The sequence below is a fragment of the Strongylocentrotus purpuratus genome, unplaced genomic scaffold, assembly GCF_000002235.5.
Source record: "Strongylocentrotus purpuratus isolate Spur 01 unplaced genomic scaffold, Spur_5.0 spur5_scaffold_21, whole genome shotgun sequence".
In the NCBI taxonomy this organism is placed as follows: domain Eukaryota; kingdom Metazoa; phylum Echinodermata; class Echinoidea; order Camarodonta; family Strongylocentrotidae; genus Strongylocentrotus; species Strongylocentrotus purpuratus.
The window spans coordinates 8,063,244-8,087,039 of record NW_022145607.1 but is presented as its reverse complement, the minus strand read 5'-3'; the positions used below and the strand labels follow the sequence as shown (position 1 = coordinate 8,087,039).

The window sequence follows — 23,796 nt, the reverse complement described above, 5'->3', positions numbered from 1 at the left end:
ATCAGTAATGAAAGTGATAGTAGTAGAAGTAGTAGTAGTAGTAGTAGTAGTAGTATTAGTAGTAGTAGCAGTATTAGTAGTAGTAGTAGCAGCAGTAATAAAAGTTGTAGTAGTAGTAGTAATCACCATAACTTCAACTGTATTATTTCATATTTGCTGAATAAGAGAATTTTTTTAGCGTTTAAAGGTTTCTATTACTCTAAGACTTAGCGCACACTACACGATCTGACTGTGATTCGATTTTGGATGAATTAACAACAGCATTTATATGAACATTCCAACATGTAAAATCTTAATGATTTGGGATATGTTTATTCATGTTATTAATAAAATTTAACTTTTAGGGGATTTTAAGCCTCTTAGACGGAGGAAAAGGTAAATCGGCTCAGCATCTTCGTGATCTCATACCAGTAATACGATTGTCTTCGATTTGGAGCCGAATCGTATTATTGTGACTAGAGGGCTTAAAGGCACTACATTGATTGTTTTTAGTATTCTTATCATTTATTTACAATTTAAATCAGCAACACGTTTTTTGTTTACATTTCCATAACTAAAATAATTTCCATTTCTTCAAAAATCGGATCGCAGTCGGATCCTGTAGTGTGCGCCGTTCAGTCTAAGTGTATAAGTGTAAATATTTATGAAGGAAGTGAATCTTTTCAAGGTAACCAAAAACCCATGTCCATGAAACCTCTATAACGACGACCTGTTCTGTAGACTATGGTTTGGAACATAACACGAGGAGTTATATTAATAATTTGAGGTCAAATTAAGGGTTTTCTCTTCGTCTCATTATGTCTTAAAGATACTATGTCCCATTTGCAGCCAACATCATATTCTTAGCAGGAATTATGAATATGTCATGTATGTCCTATCTGTGAAATTTAAACGTTAGCAGTGTCCTAATATTCAAATTATGCAAGGAAACCCGTTTACTTGCTAGACTTCACCGTCTGACACTTTTGTTAGTATTGAGTGACTTACTGGCTTTTTCTTCTTCTTTGGTAATAACATACATGTACATAAAAGGAGCTGTAAAGGATTTGTCTACATCAATAACCCACTTTTTGTAATGGCCAAAATTGAACTGATTGAATCTTTGCGCAGCATAAAACGTATGACCATTCGGTACAATAATTGTCTAAACATCAAGACTATTACTTATTGGCTCTTTAGCTCCTAAGTCGATTTGACAACTAATAGTCGTTATTTTCCCACTTAAAGATATTTTAAAGCCCTATTTTTTTTAAGGGGAGTTCTAAATTAGTATTACCTTTCAAATGCCATTGGAATTTAACCTTTTCATTTTTTGGGCCTGCAAAAGGGACATAGTACCTTTAAAGGGATCGTTTAACAATGTTAAATCTGAGATGAATGGCCCTACGTGTTATCAGTGTCTGTGATGGGGTGTTATATTGAAGCCCTACAAAAATTGCGCTTCAAAATGATCAAGGAAGGCCTCAAAAAAGTAAAAACCTTTGAGTGACCGGTTTTACAATACTCTTTTTCCCCAATAGACTGTATTGTTACGAAAACCGTTTGGCAAACGCAAAATTTGATTTCGATTTTCAATCATAAATATCTTGATAATCAGACAGGCGATCTGCTTGTAAAAGTCATGGGGTTCTTGACTGACCTAAAGGTTTATAATTATCATTGCAGCATGAGGTAAATCAAAGATTTTTAAAAAGGATCTAAAACAAAGTTACCGGATCCCTTTAAATCTCTCGGTGTCAGTGAAATTTACTCAAGAATACCGATCTCTGAAAATATAGGCATTCTCGCCATCGAACATGTCGAGCATGACTGTGGAATATATATATATATATATATATATATACATTTATGTACATTTTTGTAAATCATGCCAGTCAAAACAACATTTGCTTGTTTTCAATAGCATTTTTAATACTTCACACAAACTTTCACATTGTTGTATGGTAGTTCACCTTATCAATGTAAGACGCTGTGTCAAAGGAGTATAAAATCGTTTTACAGCGAAATTAATGTGTACATGTGTTTCTCATAGTTTAGACGAAAAGGATACAACTATGGATGTACGGAGCGAGAAAAGAGGAGGATGGGGGTGTCCCCGTCCAATTTGAGCATTTTTAAACGTGATAATCAGCGTTGCATTGTACTTTCGAAGTAACTGACCTGGGCTCTGTTTCATACACCTTGTTATCAATAACAAATGCTAAATGCCTATGACGAATTTGCTCTCAGCCAATCACATGCCACGATCTCAGTAGGTCATAGCAGTTATTGTAACTTGTCTTGATGACAAGTTTTATGAAACAGGCCCCTGGTTCCCTTGAGAAACTTGAGAACCTGATAATATGAGACAGAAAGTGATGAGAAATACGAAAACCTAAAAACTAGGATTACAGAAGATAGTTATGGAGTGAGAGAGACTTCCCTTTTCCAGCGAGGAAAATTTAGGACATTATTTTTACCCGGAAATATGAACATAAAAATTGAACGCAATGTTAGCATTCTTCGTTTGGCATTCATTCATTGTATGTCGCTCTCACACATGAGGCGCGTCAAACGCCGCGTTATTTGCTAACGCAGTTCTACGTCAACGAAATGACGCTTCGTGTCGGTGACGGGCCTTACTGACATGCAGGGTGATGCACGGCGCAATATCCAAATGGTTGATAGTCTCCATTGTGGGGGTATTGTGGTTTAGTGGTTTATTCACATCAGGGGCGTAAATCCGTACCGAGGAGTGGGGGGAGGGATGATCGACGATAGCCATCACATACTAGCACAAGCACATCACGCCCACACTAATTTACGCAAGCGCGCGCGATCGCGCACGTACAAACACACAACACACACACACACACACACGCACACACACACACGCACACACACGCGCACATACCACACGCACACACAAACGAACAAACAACAGGGGGATGTGGGTAATAGGCCAAATAAGCTGAGACGTTTCGTTAAATTATTAGGAAAGGAAGACGATTTATTGTACCGTTCTCGACTGTTAACCCTTGTCTGAATGAATCCCCCCCCCCCCCCTCCCGCGCGAAGCGCGAAAGCTTTGACGTTTCATTAAATTATTATAAAAAGAAGACGATTTGCTGTATCGTTCTCGACTGTTAATCCTTGTCTGTCTGAATTCAGTTTCTCCCCCCCCCGCCCCCCCCCCCTCCCGCGCGGAAGTTTTGGCGTTTCATCAAATTATTAGAGAAAGTAGACAATTCGTTGAACCGTGCTCGACTCTTAATCCTTGAATGAATTCAGTTTCTCCCTGTCTCTCCTGCACGAAGCGCGGAATCTTTGACATTTCATTAAATTATTAGAGAAAGTAGACGATTTGTTAAACCGTGCTCGACTCTTAATCTTTGTCTGAATTCGGTTAACCCCTCCCGCGCAAAGCGCGGAAGTTTTGACGTTTCATTAAATTATTAGAGAAAGCAGACGATTCGTTGTACCGTTTTCGACTCTTAATAAGCCCTATTTATCTGAATTCAGATTCCCCCTCTCGCGCGAAGCGCGGAAGCCTTGAAGTTTCTTTAAATTATTAGAGAAAGCAGACGATTGGTTGTACTTTTCTCGTCTGAATTCAGTTTCCCCTTCCCGCGCGAAGCGCGAAAAGCTTAGACGTTTGATATAATTATTATAGAAAGAAGACGATTCGTTGCACCGTTTTCGACTCTTATTAAGCCCTATTTATCTTAATTCAATTCATTCAATATAACCAACGAATTCATTCATTCATAGACCTACACAAACATCACATGCATTGCAGCCCTTAAATATCATACCCTCGTCTCTTAAGTTTTAGGTGTGAACAATTGACAACCACCGAGTAGGACTTGGGCAATGCAACAGTTACCGTATTATTTATCCCTCTCAATCATATGCGTTCACAGTTTTCACACCTCTTAACAAATGTTTCTGGAATTCATATAATGATACATGTACTGTGTTTATTAATTAAATCTCATGAATGCTTTTATTTCCTCAGCCAAATCCTTTCTCAAAGTATAAAAACAATAAGAATGCGTACAGGCTTACCTTGAAATAACTGAAGAGACAAACGGCCACTGTAAGTCTTGAACACGCCAGGTCTGGAACTTCAGTCTTCATCTACCCCCCCCCCCCCTCCACACTCCGGGGTCGGAGGGACCGCATGCGCGTTCCTAAAATCTCCAGGAAAGGGGTACTTTTTCGCGCGACAAAATCCGGCCCGAGTATATTGTAAAAAAAAGGGGGGTATTTGACTTTTCACCCGGAGATTTCTTTAAAAAGGGGGTGTTTTTTTTTTCTCTCTCTCTTTGGACTCCTGAGAAATGTAAAAAGGGGTTATAAAATATCTTGAATATCATAGAAAAATTGATCAAATCCTGGGATCAAATTCCTGACATTCCTGCTAGCTTTGAAAGCTCATTCAGGATTATTTCATTTTGAAAAGTAAAAAAATTGGCCCCCAGTCCCCCTCGATCGACTAGAGCTCACCTGAAATTGGGGGGGGGGGGGGGTGGTACATTTAGCAGTGTTCCGGATTTTTTTTTTTGTTTTTTGTTTTTGTTTGGGGGGGGGTCTCCAAGGCAGGAAAAGCCAGCGAAAAGCCGGCGAAAGGGGGATTCAGAAATGTTGGCAGCCCTGAGATAGGGGGTGCTTTCAAAGGGAGGGAACGAGCATACGCGTACCCTAAATAACACTGAGTGGGGGGAGCCGGGCATCTACTGTACAAGATTGCATTTTTTAAGCGCTCGCGCGCTGGCGCACTTTACGTCTGGGCTATAATACCTTGCAAAATAACGAAAAATTATTCTGAAGTTTATGAAGTGCTTGTTCGCGCACGTTGCGCAACTACTCTTATGCGGTGGTCACATCCCGCCGTACTTGCAAGTGCGTGCTGTCTACGTGCAAAAACGTGGGCAAAATTTGGGTATCCGTACGTGATGAGTACCGCCTCCGTACGGATTTGGGAGCACGCAGACACACCGTAGCACTTTTAGTGCACGAGGAACTTTCGCTGCGTTCGGGCTGCGTTCGGGCTACCGATTCACCCCGGTGCGTGTGACGTGCGTGCCCGGTACTGCCAACGAGCGCACAACGCACTGACTCCGTGCGTCTTTTAAAGGCGCACGTGATAAGTGCGTGGTCCGTGCTTATTCGCCACTTCCCCAGTTCAGCTATCCGATGAGCACGCAGAACTCACGTGGACCGTACCGAGTAAGCACTTACAACGCACGTTGTTCGCACTGATTTATGCAGTATATAGTCTCTTCGGTGGAATGGGCGGCATCTTGAGGCAGCAACAGCTGGGACTTCTGGAGAACATCGGAATGTCGTCCTATATAAACACCGAGTTCATCGCACGTGCACGCACTTACAACAAACGAGTGTGTAAGGACACCGTACGTGAGCAGCACTTGTAAGTACGGCCTCCGTACGATAACGTGGCAACCGCACGGAGACCGTACGTTGTAAGCACGTTGTAAGCACGTACAACGCACTTACCACGTGCGCAACGTACGATGCACGCAACCGTTCATGGCCAGGCGTGGCGTGCGGGTCACGTACTTACACAGTGCGTGTGACGCGCGTTGCCGGTACTCCCTCCCTGCCTTTGCCACTCCCTCCCTACGTTTTCAGAAAAACGTGGCGGCCGTGGCCTCCCCAAAAACCGTACGGACGTAAAACATGCACGGTGGGATGTGACCAACGCTTTAATGATCGTGACATACTGTATACGTGTAGGCTATACAGTTATACATACATAAACAAATAACTCATTTCTCATGCATTATGCTGAAATTGAATCAATCACCTTTTTTTTTCTTCTTCTTCTTCTTCCTTTTGTTCTCTCTTTTTTAAAGTAATATCAGGGGGGATGTTTGTACAGGCCATCCCCCCTACTTCAAGCCAGGGGGATGCAGCCCCCCCCCCCCCCCATCCCCCCCCGGAAGTCCTGTCCCTGACGCGATGTAGAACACATTTCTCCATACTAGAGGGTCAGACTACATCAATATAAATTTGAACAACATATCAAAGTGTCTCAGTGCAATACATAAAATACCATTTTAACTTAGTTCTTACAGCCTAGCAGCTTCGATAGACCGAGGGTTCTATGGCTTTTGTGTCTTGTTTTTCAAGTAGTATGGTATCCCAAACAAATTAATAATGACCGTTGTTTGTAATTGATAATTTTTCATCAAATGATAATCTGGAAGAGTCCAAAAAAGTCAACATCAACACACTCTTTGTATCAAACATTTCAGAGGAATTTTGTAAACATCGCACAAGCGTAAAAGAATTTACAGAAAGTAAAAAAATATTTATTTCCAGTCATTATGATTGTTCTCAACTTTGAAAACGGTGAACATTAGCTGGCGCTGTTTTTATAAAATTGTTACCAACAATTCAGTATACCCTGTAGATGTGCACTTTAATTGCCTTCCTTTAATAATCTTCTTGAATCGAAATCTTTTGAGGCTAAGAGCAAATTGTGGATTTCGTTTCTATATTTCGTTTCTACTTTACGAAGGAGAAAATCATTGTGATACATCGCATTATAAACTTAAATTGCAGGACTCGTAGTGATTATAGCCACCGCGACTCGAGTCGGTTTTGCTGTTTGCAAAACTGAGAAATGGATGAAATGACTAAATTTCCAAGCCCCATGATTGAGGAGTACCCGTTTCTAGGTGATGTGCATGAATTAGTCAGCAAGATTAAGACAATGTCTTTTACATTTCGATCACTCCAAAACCTCGCAGTATACGACACTTCTTATGTACTACGTAATCGACCTTTCCAATTACTTGAAGACAGTTTCTTTCACGCTGTAATCGCATCAACAGTTAAGAAAAAGTAAAGATTGAGCACACTAAACCTTTTTGTTTGATGATAATTGTGTGCTTTCTTTGGTCTCACATCTTGTCTCACCAGCGTTTGTCACTCCCTCCTTTCTTACCATTTTCAGTCTCTCTCCCTCTCTATCTCTTCTCTTTTCTCTCTTTCTTTCTCTCTCCCTCTCTCTCTCTCTCTCTCTTCTCTCTCTTTCGTTGTTCTCTTTCCCTCCCTCTCTCTCCAGTCTCTTCTCTCTCCGTCTCTCTCTCTCTTTCTATCGTCCCTTGCTCTCTTCTCTCCCTCTCGTCTCTTCTCTCTCTCCTACTCTATTTCTCCCACACATCCACGACCAGGGGCGGATCCAGCTGGCGACAAGAGGAGGGGGGGGGGGATTCGGGAGAAAATAGCGGCTACTCAGCCAGCCAGCAACCAAGCAGTGCGGGGGGGGGGGGGGTAAGAGCACTTTTTTGTTGGCCCCCGTGGATCCGCGTCTGTTCACGATCCCTCCATATAAAATGTCACAAATTTACAAATGTTTAAAGTTACGTTCGTTTGTTTTTTCGCATTTATTACATTTATTCATACAATGATATAAACCAATATGACAAATTTGCTAAAAACATGATTTATATAACGAAAGACTTTCATACATAGTATTAGTAATTTCTTGTTCTTTTATGTTACTATTCCTCTGCATGTAATCTATAATCAGCCTTGAAGTATCGTAGTTTATTGGTTCATTCACTTGACTCGAATCAAAAAGAACATCGTAAACAACATTCACTGGTTGAAGAAAAAAAAGGAAAACGCTAGAAGAAATAATGCCAGAGGCACTGACATGAAAAAGCCGGTAGATAAATGCCGGATTAAACCTTTAATCTTTATATTGCTGGGCCCAGCATTCAAAACTTGTACATTTACTATTTTGAAAATGAAGAAAGGATAGGATAAACTCCATCTTTCTTCGGCACTTTAAAATGTTGTTTTAAATATTTTTTAAAGCCCCTCTGTACTATTGTGACCAGGAGGGATTAGAGGGAATATCGTGGTCTCATCAACTCAGCTCTCAATTAACATAAATAAGAGAGGATCACGGGGGACCAACGGGTACCGCTTAGGCATTTTTCTCTATACATGTATAGAGGGAGCAAGTAGCTATAAGTAGTGCAGTGAACATTATTGATGGTTTACTGGACGGAATCTTGCGCATTGACGTAGCCAGGGTTGTAGATAGGATACACTTCATCTTTCTTCAAGCTCTCTTTGTCTTCTAGTTCTATCTCGACTTCTCTGGCCCATTCCTGTTCCTCTCCCGACCCGAAGATGTGGAAGAAGACGGCGGCAAATGCTGCGATCGCAGATGCGATGTAGAACACATTTCTCCAGCCTGCGGGGTCATACTGTAATGACAAAACCCACTCAATCACAATGGAATAATTATTTAAATGTCAATGAGCTATTATAGGGCTTACAGAAATCCTGTTCAGTTTGCGTAGTACACTGTCATGTTCGCATTTTCAATAAATAATCGGCTAGGAAAATGAAATTGCTTTGGGTTGATTTTTCGAAAGTCTTTGTGATCGTTTTGGTAGGCAAAGGAAACTGAATAACTCTAAACATCATGGTACCATCCTGGCCTCTGATGAATGATAATGATAATATGCAATATTTTTTCCAATATTACCCTCCAATATTGCCCCTGCTCTATCTCGGCTACATATTGTAGTGCTCAAAACATTCAAGAATCCCTTTTTACCAGGTACCAATTCAAAAACTGGGCGGAGAGTGGCAAATATAGAGTAATGTCTTGCCAATGGACTATAGTGCCTCGTCGGGGCTCAAACCTACACTCTTCTGAAAAGTGGGACCATCCTCTAATGTGAAACGGCTGACAAAATGATCAAAATGATCATAATGATCACATAGTGTCGTGATATAGTGGTCCATTCCCTTGACTCTCAATCCGAGGGTTGACGGTTCGAATCTCGGCCCGGCACTAAGGCCCTATTAATCCATATTTACCACTATCCATCCAGGTATACATGGGTACCTTGCAATCGCTGGGGTAATATTAATTGCAGGGCCCTCAGGAAGAACATCATTGATGCTGATGAGGCTTCCCTGTGTATTCAATAAAATTATTGGTAGTAGAGTAGAAAGCCTACCTGATCGACAATCAGCAGTCCGGTTATTATCGGCGATATAAAACTTGCCGACATCCCCAGAGTATTGGAGATTCCATAGAGAGTACCGGTTGACCGCGGCGCCAAATCAACCGTATTTGAGAAAACCGCTGGATAGGCTACACCCGTTCCTATGGTTGCGATTATCATCAGTGCCAAACCGACGTAACGGTTACAAACAAGAAAGGCAACGGGAATAAGTGACCCAGCTATTAATATAGCACCTGCAAATAAAAGACGAATAGAAAAAAATATATTAAGGATAACCCTAAACAAATGCTAGTGTATACTTTCTTTAAAACTAGCTTATCAACAGGTGTTTCCTTAATTAAACGATATTTTTCCATGCTCTCTGGGGCTTAGAACTTAACCAAAAAACTATTGCATATTATTAAATAACTCTTACATTTTTAGGGAGAAACAACATTCTCATTGCACATTGTTTTCGATGTACACAACAGTGTCCGGTTCAGAAATGGATTCATGGATTTTCTCAGTTATGTATCTATACTATATCATACTACATGTACTAAACTTAACGGCAAGGGATAAGTGTCAATAATTGATGCAAAAATATAAACAAAGTCAAAGAGATGGCATATTTACAATGATTAATTACCATTTTAGAACAGTTCAGGACAATCTTTTAGGACAGTTAATTACTTTTGGGCGGAGTCGGGAAAGATCAATATGATCACTGTGGTGGCTTACAGGAGCATATTTAATCCCTAGTCTAGATTTTCCAATAATTTGGGATTAGCATGATCATATTATCAACGTAATTTTCCCCGTCGCAAGGTGAATTTCGGGGAGGGGGAAGTGGATCACATGTTAAATATTCGGCGGGAAATAAAACATACCAATGTCTGCTGTTGCCTTCCGAACCAGTGTAACACTAGTCCCTCGACCAATGAGATAGTCAGATATCTGTGACGTCATTATAACCGTAAGCATTTGGCAGATGTAAGGAACAGAAGCTAGAAATCCGACCTTCGATGACAAAAAAAGAAAAGAAAACACTTTGATTTTGAACGAGAACTTACTTTTTACATTTTTTTTGTGGATTATATTTAAAGATTGTTTTCTTTTTAGGGTGGAATTAAGTATGATGTAAATATCGTAGAACAATAATTATGACAACATGATATAATGATGTGGTGATGAAAATGATGGTGAGAATGATCATGATGATGATTATAATGGTGGATGTGATGATGGTGATGGTGGTGATGGCGATGATGATAATGGTGATGATGGTGGTGATGATGATGATGATAATGATGGTGATTTCGGTGATGATGGTCATGATGATGATGATGATGATAATGGTGATGATTATGGTGGTGATGATGGTGATGGTGATGGTGGTGATGATAATGGTGATGATGATGATTATAATGGTGGATGTGATGATGGTGATGGTGGTGATGGCGATGATGATAATGGTGATGATGGTGGTGATGATGATGATGATAATGATGGTGATTTTGGTGATGATGGTCATGATGACGATGATGATAATGGTGATGATTATGGTGGTGATGATGGTGATGGTGATGTTGGTGATGATAATGGTGATAATGGTGGTGATGGTGATGATGATGATGGTAATGGTGATGGTGGTGATGAAAATGATGATGGTGGTGATAATGATGATGATAATGATGGTGATGATGATGATGATGATAATGATGATGGTGGTGATGATGATGATAATGATGGTGATGATGATGATGATGGGGGTTGTGATAATGATGGTGATGATGATGGTGTTGATGGTGGTGATGATGATGGTGATGGTGGTGATGATAATGATGATGAAGAATACATCTTCCAACCTCTTCGACCGAAAAGTTATCGCCTTACCTCTCTCACGGTGAACCCTAGGATGTATTTCATAAAAATAGGAAGATTGGTGAGAAGTGTTCCAACAACCCAGCCCTGGATGCAAAAACGGATGATGATTAATGCGTACACTGGAGGTGACGTCAGAACTTTGCAGATCGGGTATGGCTTCAGCGTGGGATATGATGAAAGACAAAGACAGACAGAAAAAAGGAAGGAAATCATAACAAAATGGTATTGTCTTAAAGAGGGATAATTATACTGTCAATTAGTATTTTTTTTAAAGCGAATATTATCCTATAACAAGAGACATACAGACAAACCTGTCTACAGCGACCGCCCAAGAAAAACACAAAAAGTGGTCTTTGTAGATAGGTTTCTTTAGTACATGTTTCAATGAGAAACCATTTTCAAGGGAATCAAGAAATGTGCTTGAGTGTTGGAGACAGGTGGACTTTGCAGACAGGTGGTCACTAAAGCAGATTTGACTGTATAACCTATCAAACTTGAGTTTCCAAACTTCTTTTCAGGGGTTTACTTCTCAGTTTTTAACATTCAGTATGCACATCCTTAGTGTCAACATTAAATTATGTTTTTCCACTCTAAGAACCTAATGCTGCATTTCTTAACAGGCCGACATCAGTGACTCATTTAAGAATCTGAAGTCTTTTGATTTTGATATGCCTATTCCACATTACGTACAACTAGTCACTATACATGCAGTTTTTCCCAGATGAATCATGGGACATATTCAGTAGTTTTTCAGTATCAGCGTTTTTTATTAGAAAACTACTTCAGTCACACCGCCCAACCGACTCCACATCGACCGACTATTGGTGGTAATGTAATTTTGTGTATACGGTCTATAGTCGGGCTGGGTCGGGCTGGGTCGGGCTGCGTCGGACTGGGTCGGGCTGGGTCGGGCTGCGTCGGGCTGCGTCGGGTTGGGGTCGGTCTCGTTGATGTGACTGAGGTATAACGCTCTACGAAATTGTATAACTAACCTTCTTTGAATTGTTATCCTTTTTAGTTTGCATGTCATCATTCTGAAGCTCTTCTTCAATCGAAGCCGTTGAAACTCTTGGTTGCTCCTCAATTAAGAGTCCCCAAGTCATAGCCCAAAAGAGAGCGATTGAACCTTCATTACACATTAAAAAAAACACAGGTTGGAATGACAATTTAAAAATGTTGCAGCAGATTTTTTCACATGTTGCACATGTCTTAGAAATGCACCTTCATTATCATCATCATCAACATCATCATCATCTCATCATCATCACCACCATCATTTTGATGACATTGGGAAGAAAAGGAGATTTACTCTCTTTGCACTATTGCACTCATTCCTATTAAGAGTCACATAATATAATGTCTCAGAGTGATTATGATTGATGTATATATACATGTACATTAAACAGAGGAGAAAAGTTCCCAGGAATGAGTGAAGTTGTGATAATGTATATAAATATTGCTTTTCTGTCAAGCATACGTAAGCTTTTGGGCCCAACTGTCACTATGAACATAACTGACAAAGAAAGCGGACAAAATATACAGTTCCTCAGGTACAAAAAGGAACATCCCTTCACTGCTATTATGTACAAATGTGTAGAACAGGTGTCACATGCATATTCACCTTTTTACATAATAGCAGTGAAGGGATGTTCCTTTGTCTACCTGAGGAACTGTATATTTTGTCCGCTTTCTTTGTCTGTCATTTTCATAGTGTGTATACATGGCATATTCCACAAGAACGAGCGTGGATCTTGTCATCCGAGATATCGTCCGGTAACAATCAATATGTATTTAAGTATAATATGGGGCTATCTACTTCCTTCAAATTCATCCCTATTCTCTTCAATAAATTTAACAAAATGCATATAGTCTGGCCCTGAAACTGCCCACCCCCCCCCCTCCCCTTCCCACAATGCAGCAGCGATGAATTAGGTCTCATGCTGATGTCATACTTTCTTTTGTATTGACTTCTGATTTCTATCCCCACCAGATTAGATAATAAAAACTGATGATAATAATGGCACCTTGTTGTATAGCGCTCTTATCCATCTCACCCTGACGCTCTTGGCGCTCCAACATTATTTCCCCGGTCATAGCCGACGACCAAATTTGTAGAGGTCCTGTATATCGCGTACCCATTACTACCTTGGTAGAGAGTGGCAAATATGGACTCACAGGGACTTTTCGATTTGCACGTCGACATAGTGGACTGCTACGTGTGAAGTCCTTTTAAAGCACTATGACGTCCGTTTAAGGCACTGTCATTGCCTTAAAAGGACGTCACACGTAGCAGTCCACTATGTCGACGTGCAAATCTAAAAGTACCTAATGTCTTGCCAAGGGAAATTAGTGCCGGCTGGGATTTGAACCCTCAACCCTTTGATTGAGAGTCGAGAGAATTGACCATCATACAGCGGATACTCCACTGGGAGGTTAAGTTCCTAGTCAGGAGGGGGTGAAAGGATACCCCTTTAATGAAAATAGAAGAATATCTTACCTAAGATGTAAAAGGAGAATGGCCAACCAAGCCAGGGTGTGGAGCATATCAGACCAGATAGCATCTGTCCTACCGCCAATCCGAATGGAGCCCCTATATTTTGAAGAGCAATTGGTCTATCACAAAATTCGATCATCAGTCAACATTTAATATCCTTATTATCCCTCATTGAAAATTATTTGTATATTGATTGAGTAATGATATAATAATACTTTACTATTACTACTAACACTACCACCACCACCACCACCAAAACCACCAAACCCACAACCACCACCACTAAAATTACTACTACTACAACTACTACTACTACTACAACGTCTACTTCTACTACTACATGTACCACTCTACTACTACTACTAGTACTAATACAGGGCCCGCGCTAGGGCTCCAGCCCCCCCCCCCCCAGCCCCACCACTTTTTTGAAGAAGTATGTTAAAGAAGCAAAAAAATCCCCCCAAAATCTGCTAAATGCGAGACCACATTTTTTACCTAATAGCGCTTTTAAGCGATTTAGCGAATCGAATTCAGCAAAAAAGCGCGAATAAATAGCAATGCGAGAAGTAAAAACACGGAGGCATCTTTAAGCATGTTGGCAAGGCTTCCTCATTCGGCAGTTTGTGGATTCATAAAGTCAGTTCCGTAAAAGCGATTGTAAAAGCCTAATTTGTTCAGAAAATTAGACACTTATTCGCTAGAATCTTGTCTATATTTTCTTCTTCTTTTTCAAACTGCGCTTTATAACGAACAAAATTAGTCTCATGCACATCGTTTATATCTATAAGTGTCATAGACTCACAGATGGGTCGTTACTGTTACACTATATGGACAAATTGGATAGATGTATTATCATTGAAATTTTAATCAGTATACGATGCAAAAATGATTCTTCTCCAGCTTCCGGAAACCAACCTGGGAATTTACTCACCGCTTTTGCCAAATTTGTGCGTGAGATTTGGTTTTTGGTGAGTTCGGGACGCAAAAACGCAACCAATGCTCTACAAAACATGCGCATGTACATAGGCAAATTGTTGAAAATGGCATTTAATTCGGCTGACTAAATTTCTCAAAACTCTTTGATATTTTTTACATGAACACTGACACCTACATTAATGTACATTAATACATGCAGTTTTTGTGAGTTAATTAAAAAAAGGTCCACATAATGAAAATATAACCAATACTCAGCAAAATAGCTGAATCAAAACCACTGCTCCTGCATAATAAACACGATCTTTGTCTCCGGCTATGAGAAAGTTCAGTGCCAGACCACTCGGATTGATCATTGTCATGACATATTTCATGACAACAAAATAGTTGAATCTGAATTTAATAGAAAGGAACATGCACAAAAGGTAGGATTGTTTGCATGGAAAGTATTTTGTTTGAATAGAAAATGCCATATCTGCATGTACACATGTATGAGTGAGATTTCCATGTATTGTCACTTGTAATAATAATAATAAAAATACTTCTACTTATACAGTGCGTCCCAGAAAAAAACGAAACAGAGAATTATCGATGTTTTATCATAAGTTAATCTCATATGATGCATATTTCACGCATGAATGATTAAAAACAATTTGAAGAGAGGAAACTAAAAAGTCATTTTTAGGGTGGTATCTGAATTGCAAAGAGAAATCACATTTCTAGATATTTCATTTTCTGCCCTTTCATATGACACCTCAACCGGGAAAAATGAGCAAGGAATAATAAAGTTCTGTTGGTTTAAAGTAATGCTTGCTTTTCCATAATTTGATTAAACAAATTCATTTTCAATTGCTGCCTGTCGTAGCAACAAACAGAGTTGACAAAAGACTTCAATCGTCAAGTGCCCTTTTTGTTCGCCCGCCCCCCCCCCCCCCCGACTTTGAATGACGCCCGCCGCCCCTGGACTGCTAAAACCCTTGAGCTTCCGGAGGCTCCGCCCCATGGACCCCACGCCGGTTTACGCTACGCTCTACCTGATCGTAAATACTTTAGCCCCCCCCCCCCCTCTTTGAGAAACGTTCCGCGAGGCCTGTACTACTTCCACCACCACCAATACCAACACTTCTATACGTCTACCACCTTCACTACTTCTATTACTACTACTACTACTACTAATACTAATTCTACTATTACTACTACAACTATCACTTGTTATCATACTATCGCTAATTAAAGTTTATTCAAAGAGAAAATTCATATATATCTACAGTGAAATTAGAGTTGGAATAGCAAGTAAGCATATAAAAATGTATATTAATGAAGGAAAATGTTAATCAATCTAAGAATCTAGGTCAAGGTAAAGAATATTTACCGGCAAGGGCAAATGATGATATCCTTGTATTTGTATCAACTGTTGACCATTTTCCAATCATTGTGAACATAGCAGGGATAACAGTACCCTGAACAGGGGGAAATTAAAAAAATACATTGAGACACGTAATTTTATAATAAATTACAAAGCCTCGTTCAGAATGATATGACGTGGTCGGCTTACCACGTCATTTGAACGTAGCCTTTTGTCGATGGCCCTAGCGTTGTTGGATTCCGTAAATTCTGGCTTCGCTCGCTAGAATTTACGGAATCCAACAGCGCTAGGGCCACCGACAAGAGGCTATCTGAACGAGGCTTACGAGTGGAATGAAGCAGCAGATCCTCACAGTCCAGTTTCTCTACAAAGATCCATAGTTTAACCTATGAGTCTTTGCGGATGAAGCAAATGAAGATGTGATAATGTTGAACATAACGCGTAATGACACTGTCTACATGGAGACATTAGAGGCTTGTTCAGACATGGCGCGATAATTTGACACTAAAATGAACCGCCGCGATTGTTATGTGTACAATGAATGGCAACTACGAGCAACACAGGACTTGTCCATATTTACTAAGCTCTGTGTCTTAACTCATAGCCTGCCATAAGGCTGCATGCACGCTACCGTTATAGTGCTTTGTACATGCGAGTGAGCCATTGCTTCGCTGCCTTGTGCATGCTTGCACGCATTCGTAATAGCAGTTACTGTTCATGGTCATTGTTCTGTGCTGTGTGTTTTGCACGCGCTATTCATAGAACCATCGTGTTAATCAGATTATCTCAAAATAAACCTGGCACGGGTGGATTTGGGGCTTGGGCTTGTGAAGCGTATCACACTTTACGTCATCATGAAAAAACGCCGCGGTTTTTCCGCGTCATCTCTGCATGAACGAACCTCAAGTGATCTGCATAATTTTGACTTTGTTTGTATTAAAATGGGCTTTCTTCTTTCAAGATATAGTTATGTTCAAACATTAATGATTAAAGACAAGGTCGTTTTCTAGTAAAGATGAAAAATGCGAGCTTTCTCGATCTTTTTCTATCATCTTGGAAGAATATCCAATTAGAAGGTTATAGTACGGCTTCCGGTGACGTAATTATCTGTTCTTGAATGCCTATGATCATTTATTGACCTTGACAAGTATTTTCTAACCTCAGCGAGTCCAGCCATCAACCGAACTACGAAGAAATAAGCAACTCCTGTCCTCGCCGCTACGGGTACTAGCATATTCATTGCGGCAGTCATCACAGCTCCGACCGTTACTACCCATTTCCCGCCTACTCTATCGGCGAGCCAGCCACCAAAGAGCTGGGTTATGGGAAGCCCGATGAAGAAAGCTGAAAGAAGAAGCTCCTGTGTTTGACTGTTCCATGTAAATTCAGCCTGCATTCAACAGATAATCAATTAGATTATTTCAATTGGGCATCATAATAGATCTCTTTTTATACTTCGAAATTCTTTGTGAAGAAATATAAAGTCTTATCACATATCCAGGTGCCTGTTAGGTGCAGACGGGGGCACAGTTAAATGGCGCCTTTTCCCTCAGTGCCGCCCCTCCTCTGGGCCGATCCACTCCCACTGATGAAGGAAAACCTGGACACGCCTAGATAACGAACGTACCAACAATCAAATAAACATAGCGTTTGAATATACAGCGATAAAAGGAAACTATTAAAATAAGGATAATTTTGTTATTTCATTGCTCTGTAAAATGTGAAAAATTGACAAATAGATGTTACTTATTGAATTAAATTGAAATGAAATGATTACCTTTACATCTGTATCATTTGTATCCTCCATGCTAGCTACATTGATACACGCGTGCGTGGAATAGTTTTGATCATGTGATAAGTTTCCTTGCTTGTGATTGGTTACAGCCATTGCGGTGATGGCGACGCTAGGATTGACACGCAAAGAATCCATGCTGGTCACGCCCACAAAACACATGGCAGCAAAGAACATTCTCGAGTTTGGACGCCATCTTCTTTTATCTTCCGAGGGTGCTAGAGATCAATAACAGGAAGCAAATCAAATAAATTAGATCGATCAGTTCTGTCTAACACTCTCCAATTTAGTTAAAGTAAATTGCTAATTTCTATAAAACAACGACGTGCAGGCTTATTCTCTTTCATTTTAAGATACATTTACAAAGAATGGAGAAATTATTTTACCTGATAATATTGCTTAGTACAGAAAAGCGTGGAAGTAAAAAATAATGCTTAAATCGTATTGAATTAAATAAACAAAACAAAATGTTATCTGAATTCCCTTAGAATGAGAAATTTTAGTTATAAAAAGAACATTAGTTGTTTTAACGAGATACACATTATTCTAATCCTTATGCTTTTATAGTTTCAGCAATTTCCCTTACAGTTAGCCAAGCAATGTCTTATCATCTTAATATTTGAATAAAGATTTTTTTAAAAAGATTTTTCTTAAGCATGTATATAGCCCGGGGGGGGGGTACTCACATATTAGGACATACGGGGGTGTGCCGCTCTAATGGGTCACCTTTTCACTAAAAATCCTAAACATGGGTCCCACTTTTAACAAAAATACCATTACAAATGGGTCCGTTTTTTCAACAAAAAAAAATTGAAACACCCGAAAATTTTGAAGAATGGGTCTTTTTTTTCGAGACAAATGACCCCTAATAATGGATATGGGTTTCGAGGCTTGAGCGGCACACCCCCGTCCACACCAAATCTGAGTATCCCCACCCCCTCCCCCCCCCCCCCCGGGGGGGGGGGTTATAGTCGGGACTGTAACCATTCTAAATAAAATGAAAATAAATTATTCGGCACCCAATTATCTGTGAAAGGAAATTTGAATGAAGAAAAAAAAATAAGTGAGCTATAGACATGATCAAACGAACACTCACCCATTCCTGTTTAAATTATTTAGCAAGGTTTTAATTGTTTGTAGGTCACTCAGGTCAAATCCACTTGTATAAAACCTGACATCTGCTGAGGGTGCCTACATGATTGAGAGTCAAATAGGGAAACTATTATACATCTACGATCTACATTTAAAAAAATGCACACACACACACAAACACATGCCTACTGCCACACATTTCCACCTATTTCCGCCATTTTCCACCATTAATATAATAGTGCAGATTGTGATTTTTAAAAACAGGTATTCATGCCCATTACAGCGACTTGTTTTTTGTTAAGTGCGATGTTCTAATGCACAAAATGAATAGGATATCGAGTATTTTATATTTTATAGGTTTACCAACGAATTTTGAATTTCTGTGTCATTGTGTCACGACTATCAAATTCTGTTGTCCTTTAAACGTTGAAAGGATTCTGCAGTAGAGCAATAATAATTTTCGATAGCGTGTCGATCCATACTTGTTAACAAGTATCAGGTGGTCTGTCTTCGAATTCTGTTATGAAAACGAGGATGACGATGAAGAGCATGATGATGATGATGATGATAAATAATGATGAATATAATGTAATTTTACCAAGTATGTTACTACGTTTCCACATGATTGGCGATGCCGTTTTCAAATTAAAGCCACGTTGGAAGGACTTTTTGACGATCTGTTGTCGTGACGCCATTGATATTCACAGAACTGATTAGGACTGTTTAGGACATGTAAAAAGTTTTAAGGCGTTTGACTGAGCAGATATAAACTTAATGCCGTAACCATGTTTTGACGATCTGTTGACGCAACGTTGGTGTGACGTCATTCATCTCAATATATTTTGCAGTTCTTAGGAACTGATGAAGATTGGCCCCTAGTAAAATAGTACAGTGATATTCAGTTTATGTATCCCCCTCCCCAGCGCTCAAAATACACGGGGGCGGTGGGCGATTCGCCCTCGTGAGCCACATAATCGCCCCCGTCAGGTTGCTCACGGGGGCGATTGCAAAATTAAAAATCGCCCCCATGGAATTATAGAATAAAGATTATCTTTTCTGTTATAAATTTAACACAATATTTAGTTTCAATTTTCAAACCTTAAACCAATGAAACGGAACTTAGATTAGCGTGCAAGATTTCCCGTTCTATGTGGCCTATTAATTATTACCGATTCAGCTTGCAGTGCAGTGCCGCCGTCAGCAGTGGTTATATAGGCCTACTGCGCCGTTAGTAACGGTACGTGTGCACGCTGCCGCGCCATGTCTGCTGGAGCTGGAGGCGATCGCGCAAGGGCAGAAACATGGTCATGGAGAAGTTTTTCGTTGTGAAAGCGTAAACCCGCTAAAATCTGGTAATTTTAAATGACCAGCAAATAATGAACCACGACCAGTAAATCAATATAAGGGACTTTTAGATTTGCACGATGAGAACGTGGACTGCAACGTGTGACCTCCTTTTAAGGCACTACCAGTGCTTAAAAGGACGTCACATGTGAGGGGGCTGGATAAAGACACATATATTTGTTTTGGGGGGGTCCAGTTTTTTGGGAACATTTTTGAGCCGACTCAGCCGGCCGGTGAATATTAAAGCGGGGGGATGCTGGAGAGGAGGACTACTAATCTATTTTATTTTTTTTCAAGGGGGGGGGGGAGTGAAGCGCCGTTTTAGCATGACATTCTTTTTAACTCTTACTTTCACCTATCTCAGATAACCCTAAGTTTTTGGTTGCTGCTTTATGTAGTTGATAATGCATGATTAAAATAAAAAGAGAGAGAGAGAGAGGGGGGGGGGGAACCACCATCATTTTGCAATGGTTCAGGGTTTGTGTAATGTACATTTGAAACCATTTCTTAGCGTCTCAACCCTAAAAAAATAGCAAAACTATTTTTGAGGAAAATCATTATACTGAACTGAATAAAGAATAATAGCTTTATATTGGCTCATACTAATACTGATACGAGCTAAAGTATTTGTATAGAGGTATTCCAAAATGACATTCTGATAATCAATATTTTGTTCTGGTATCATATACGCATAATACAACTGATCTCTATGATTTCTTAACGTGACATAGCTTCTTCTCCCCCTGCAAACAAAAAAGAAAACAAGGTTATTTAATAAAAGAATCATACGACAAATAATCATTGTGATTCAAATTTTTGCAAGAATTTTTTTGAATAAGCAATGCTTTTCACCAGAATCTTCTTTGAAAAAACGACTTTTACAAATCACAGCCATGCAAATCTGCCACTGTGTTGTAAGATCACTTTCAGATTAGGAGAAATGTATTCTTTAATGAGTATTTTACATTGAATGGAACGTCTCAACTCAGTAAGCATGGCAGAGATTTGTAAAAGTTGTTTTTACAAAGAAGATTTGGGTGAATAGCTGTACTTATTCAAACAAATATTGGCATCAATTTGAATCACAATCATTATTTGTCGCTTAATCCCTTTTAATGACCTTGTTTTCTTTCTCGTTTGAAAAGGGGAGAAGAAGATAGGCCACGTTAAAGACATCATAAAGATCAGTGTTGTATGCGTATATATTATATACACAGGCCCCGCGGAACGTTTATCAAAATGGGGGTCTAAAGTATTTACGATCAGGTAGAGGGTAGCGAGCGTAAATTGGTGGGGGGGGGGTTCAGAGATTTTAGGCATTTAATTACGGTCAGAGAAGCACAAATATTTTGATGCCGCATTTGTGTCACTGGCAGGTCAGGGGGGGGGAGGCGTTTTCTACTTTATTTCTTAAGGTAAAATGTACGTTACTATCCTATTTTTTACCGGTTTGTGAGGCTAGGGGGGGGGGGGGGCGGGCCGGTATAGAATCGGCCCGTCGATCCGCGCCTGTCCAAAATAGCACACACATAAAATCGCCTCGCCGCTACGCGGCTCAGTAAAGAAAGAATGTAAAGGTTGCTCCGAATAATGAGGAGGAAATAATGTGCAGAACGGGAATAAATCGAGAGAATGTCATCAGGGGATGAAAGTCAGTAACAGCTATGTAGCTTGTATGGATATTTGTATAAACAAGAGCCCCCGTCAGTACTAAAAGAGCCCATGTGAGAAGGCTCACGGGTGCTCTTTTTGGGGGGAAGAGCCCCCGTGGACAAAAAATTAATTTGAGCCCTGCCCCTCCCCCACCTCTGTTAAATTCAACTAAAAGACCATTGCAATTAAGGGAAATTATGGAGGTTGGAAATTATACAACGAAACAATCTTATTTACACTTTGAATATTTATATATTCAGTTATATGAAAAGCAGAAGTCAGGGTCAACGTATGCCGTTATAGGTAAACATAATCAAGAGTTTATAGACTAAATGGCATTTTCAAAATAACAACGTGAAAATCAATCTAACTTACCATGCAGTGGATCAGCGGGAAAACAGGCCGTATCGATGAAGAAGAAAACTACACTGTATCATTAGATTCAAATTGTCAAAGTCGACTAACTCACAATTCCACTACCAGTGCCATATAGCCCGCATAGAAAAGTAATTTCTATTATGTTAAAGCTATTTATTTGAATGTAGGTCATGGCATACACAATCGAGTGTGTACACAATCATAATCCAATACCTAACTTACTAAAAACGCTCGCGGGGTAAAAACCGGAAGTCTGAAAAATCGCTTGAACGCTCTCCCGCAGTAACCGTGTCTCGCCGTGATTCATGTTTTTAATTCTAGCTTCGAAAAATCTTTTGACCGCCCCGGGGGGAGGGGGGGGGGGGGTCAGTCACATACCAATGTGGTACGCGAGCTCGTCATAAAAAACGTCGAAAAAGGGTCGATTTTTGGCCTTGTGGCGTCGTCGACGTTTTTAGGTTAAGTTTCGACGTTTAGGGTATCTTTTTTCAACTTCAAGTTCGACGTTTAGGGTCACTTTTCGGCCATGCCAGCACCGACATATTTCTTTGCGTGTATACTACCCATGTCTCTTCAAAATTAGTTCCTCCGAAGAGATATATTTCCCTTGATTTTTCTAGTCTCTACGCGGGGCTCTATACGCCAAGACTTTGAATTACCTGGGTTTGCAGCGGGTTTGCAGCCTGGTAATTTGCAATACTTTCAATTTAAGGGGGTTGTTTTTAGAGTTTACGCCATTTAGGGGTCAATTTTAGAGTTTACGCCGTTTAGGGGTCCATTTTTTTTTTCTTACGCCATTTAGGGGTGAAATACGTACGTACGCCAATAAGGGGCGTAAGTTCTACACTGATTACGCCATTTAGAGTCCATTTTTGAGGTGCTGTGACGAGCACGCATACCACTTTCGTATGCGAGTTACCCCCCCCCCCCCCCCCCCCGGTATGAACGCGCCCTAGCACGACACGACACAACCTCCGGAGGCATCCGGGGTAAAAACCGGAAGTCTTCTCGTTATGAAGCGCGCGCCCGTGCTCTACGCGGCTGTAGCAAAAGGGCGCGCTTACGTGTTACCATGACAACGTAACTCGCGATTACCGCCGACGTGCATTATAATGTAAAGGTAATACAAAGTTTTGGGAAATTTTGAAGATTGGGTGGATAGTGATTCTTTACAACTATGATATATTTGGATGCCCCTGTGGATGTTTTATAAGCACTGGAAAATGTAGCCCCTAAATCACTTCTGCTTTCGAGAAAAATTGAAGACAAAACTTTAACGGTGCTCCCGGTAAATTTTGATGAATCTAAAATAGCGCCTACGGCCGTACAGTGGTAGCTGTGACCATGACAATCTCAGAGTATGTAGTTGTTTTATAGGCCTCATGTATTCCAAACGGGAATAGCTAATCGGTCAATTTTAGTCAAGAAAGATTGTTTTATAGGTAAATTAATATCTTGACCTTGAGAGGGAGCTATACAACATCAGAGTTTATCATTTACAATTTCATAACTTTAGACTCGATTTCAACCGCGACAACGATCACTGAATATTGTAGGATCGCATATGCTTCCAATGTGTTCATTTGAACCAAATTCATGACCCCATACCAAAACTTTGTATTACCTTTAAGCGCCATAGTGTCCAACTCGTACTGAGATGGCCAATCAGTGTGCACAGTTGACTCTCTCTGTGCTTATGGACAGTGGAAAATAATTATCACGGATTTGGGGTATTTTTACCATTTTCCACTCACTCTTGAATGTTACAATGTGCATTAATATGCATGATAAAAGCACAGTAGAAATATTTTCCTTTGCAATTCGTTGGAGGCATTTCCATATAACAACTATTGAATCATTTTCACACAGAACT

General features: G+C 40.1%; 1 protein-coding gene across 1 annotated transcript; it reads right to left on the bottom strand.

The window, feature by feature from the left end:
• Positions 1–7,931: 7,931 nt before the first annotated feature.
• LOC591427 (sialin) lies at positions 7,932–22,202 on the bottom strand. The gene is made up of 11 exons (XM_030995440.1): positions 21,921–22,202; positions 18,553–18,647; positions 17,442–17,674; positions 16,824–17,054; positions 15,671–15,758; positions 13,369–13,461; positions 11,864–11,997; positions 10,881–11,027; positions 9,875–10,004; positions 8,997–9,238; positions 7,932–8,231 (listed from the first exon to the last, which is right to left on the bottom strand). Exons 2-11 carry the CDS (start codon positions 18,554–18,556, stop codon positions 8,019–8,021), a joined length of 1,515 nt encoding a protein of 504 aa, XP_030851300.1. The 5' UTR covers positions 18,557–18,647; positions 21,921–22,202; the 3' UTR covers positions 7,932–8,018.
• Positions 22,203–23,796: the final 1,594 nt, after the last annotated feature.

Coding starts and splice junctions, on each gene's coding strand:
- LOC591427 (XM_030995440.1), bottom strand. Junction 17,055..17,441: donor CAAATGATACAGATGTAAAG/GTAATCATTTCA, acceptor TGTTGAATGCAG/GCTGAATTTACATGGAACAG. Junction 10,005..10,880: donor TAGGGTTCACCGTGAGAGAG/GTAAGGCGATAA, acceptor TTGTCATCGAAG/GTCGGATTTCTAGCTTCTGT.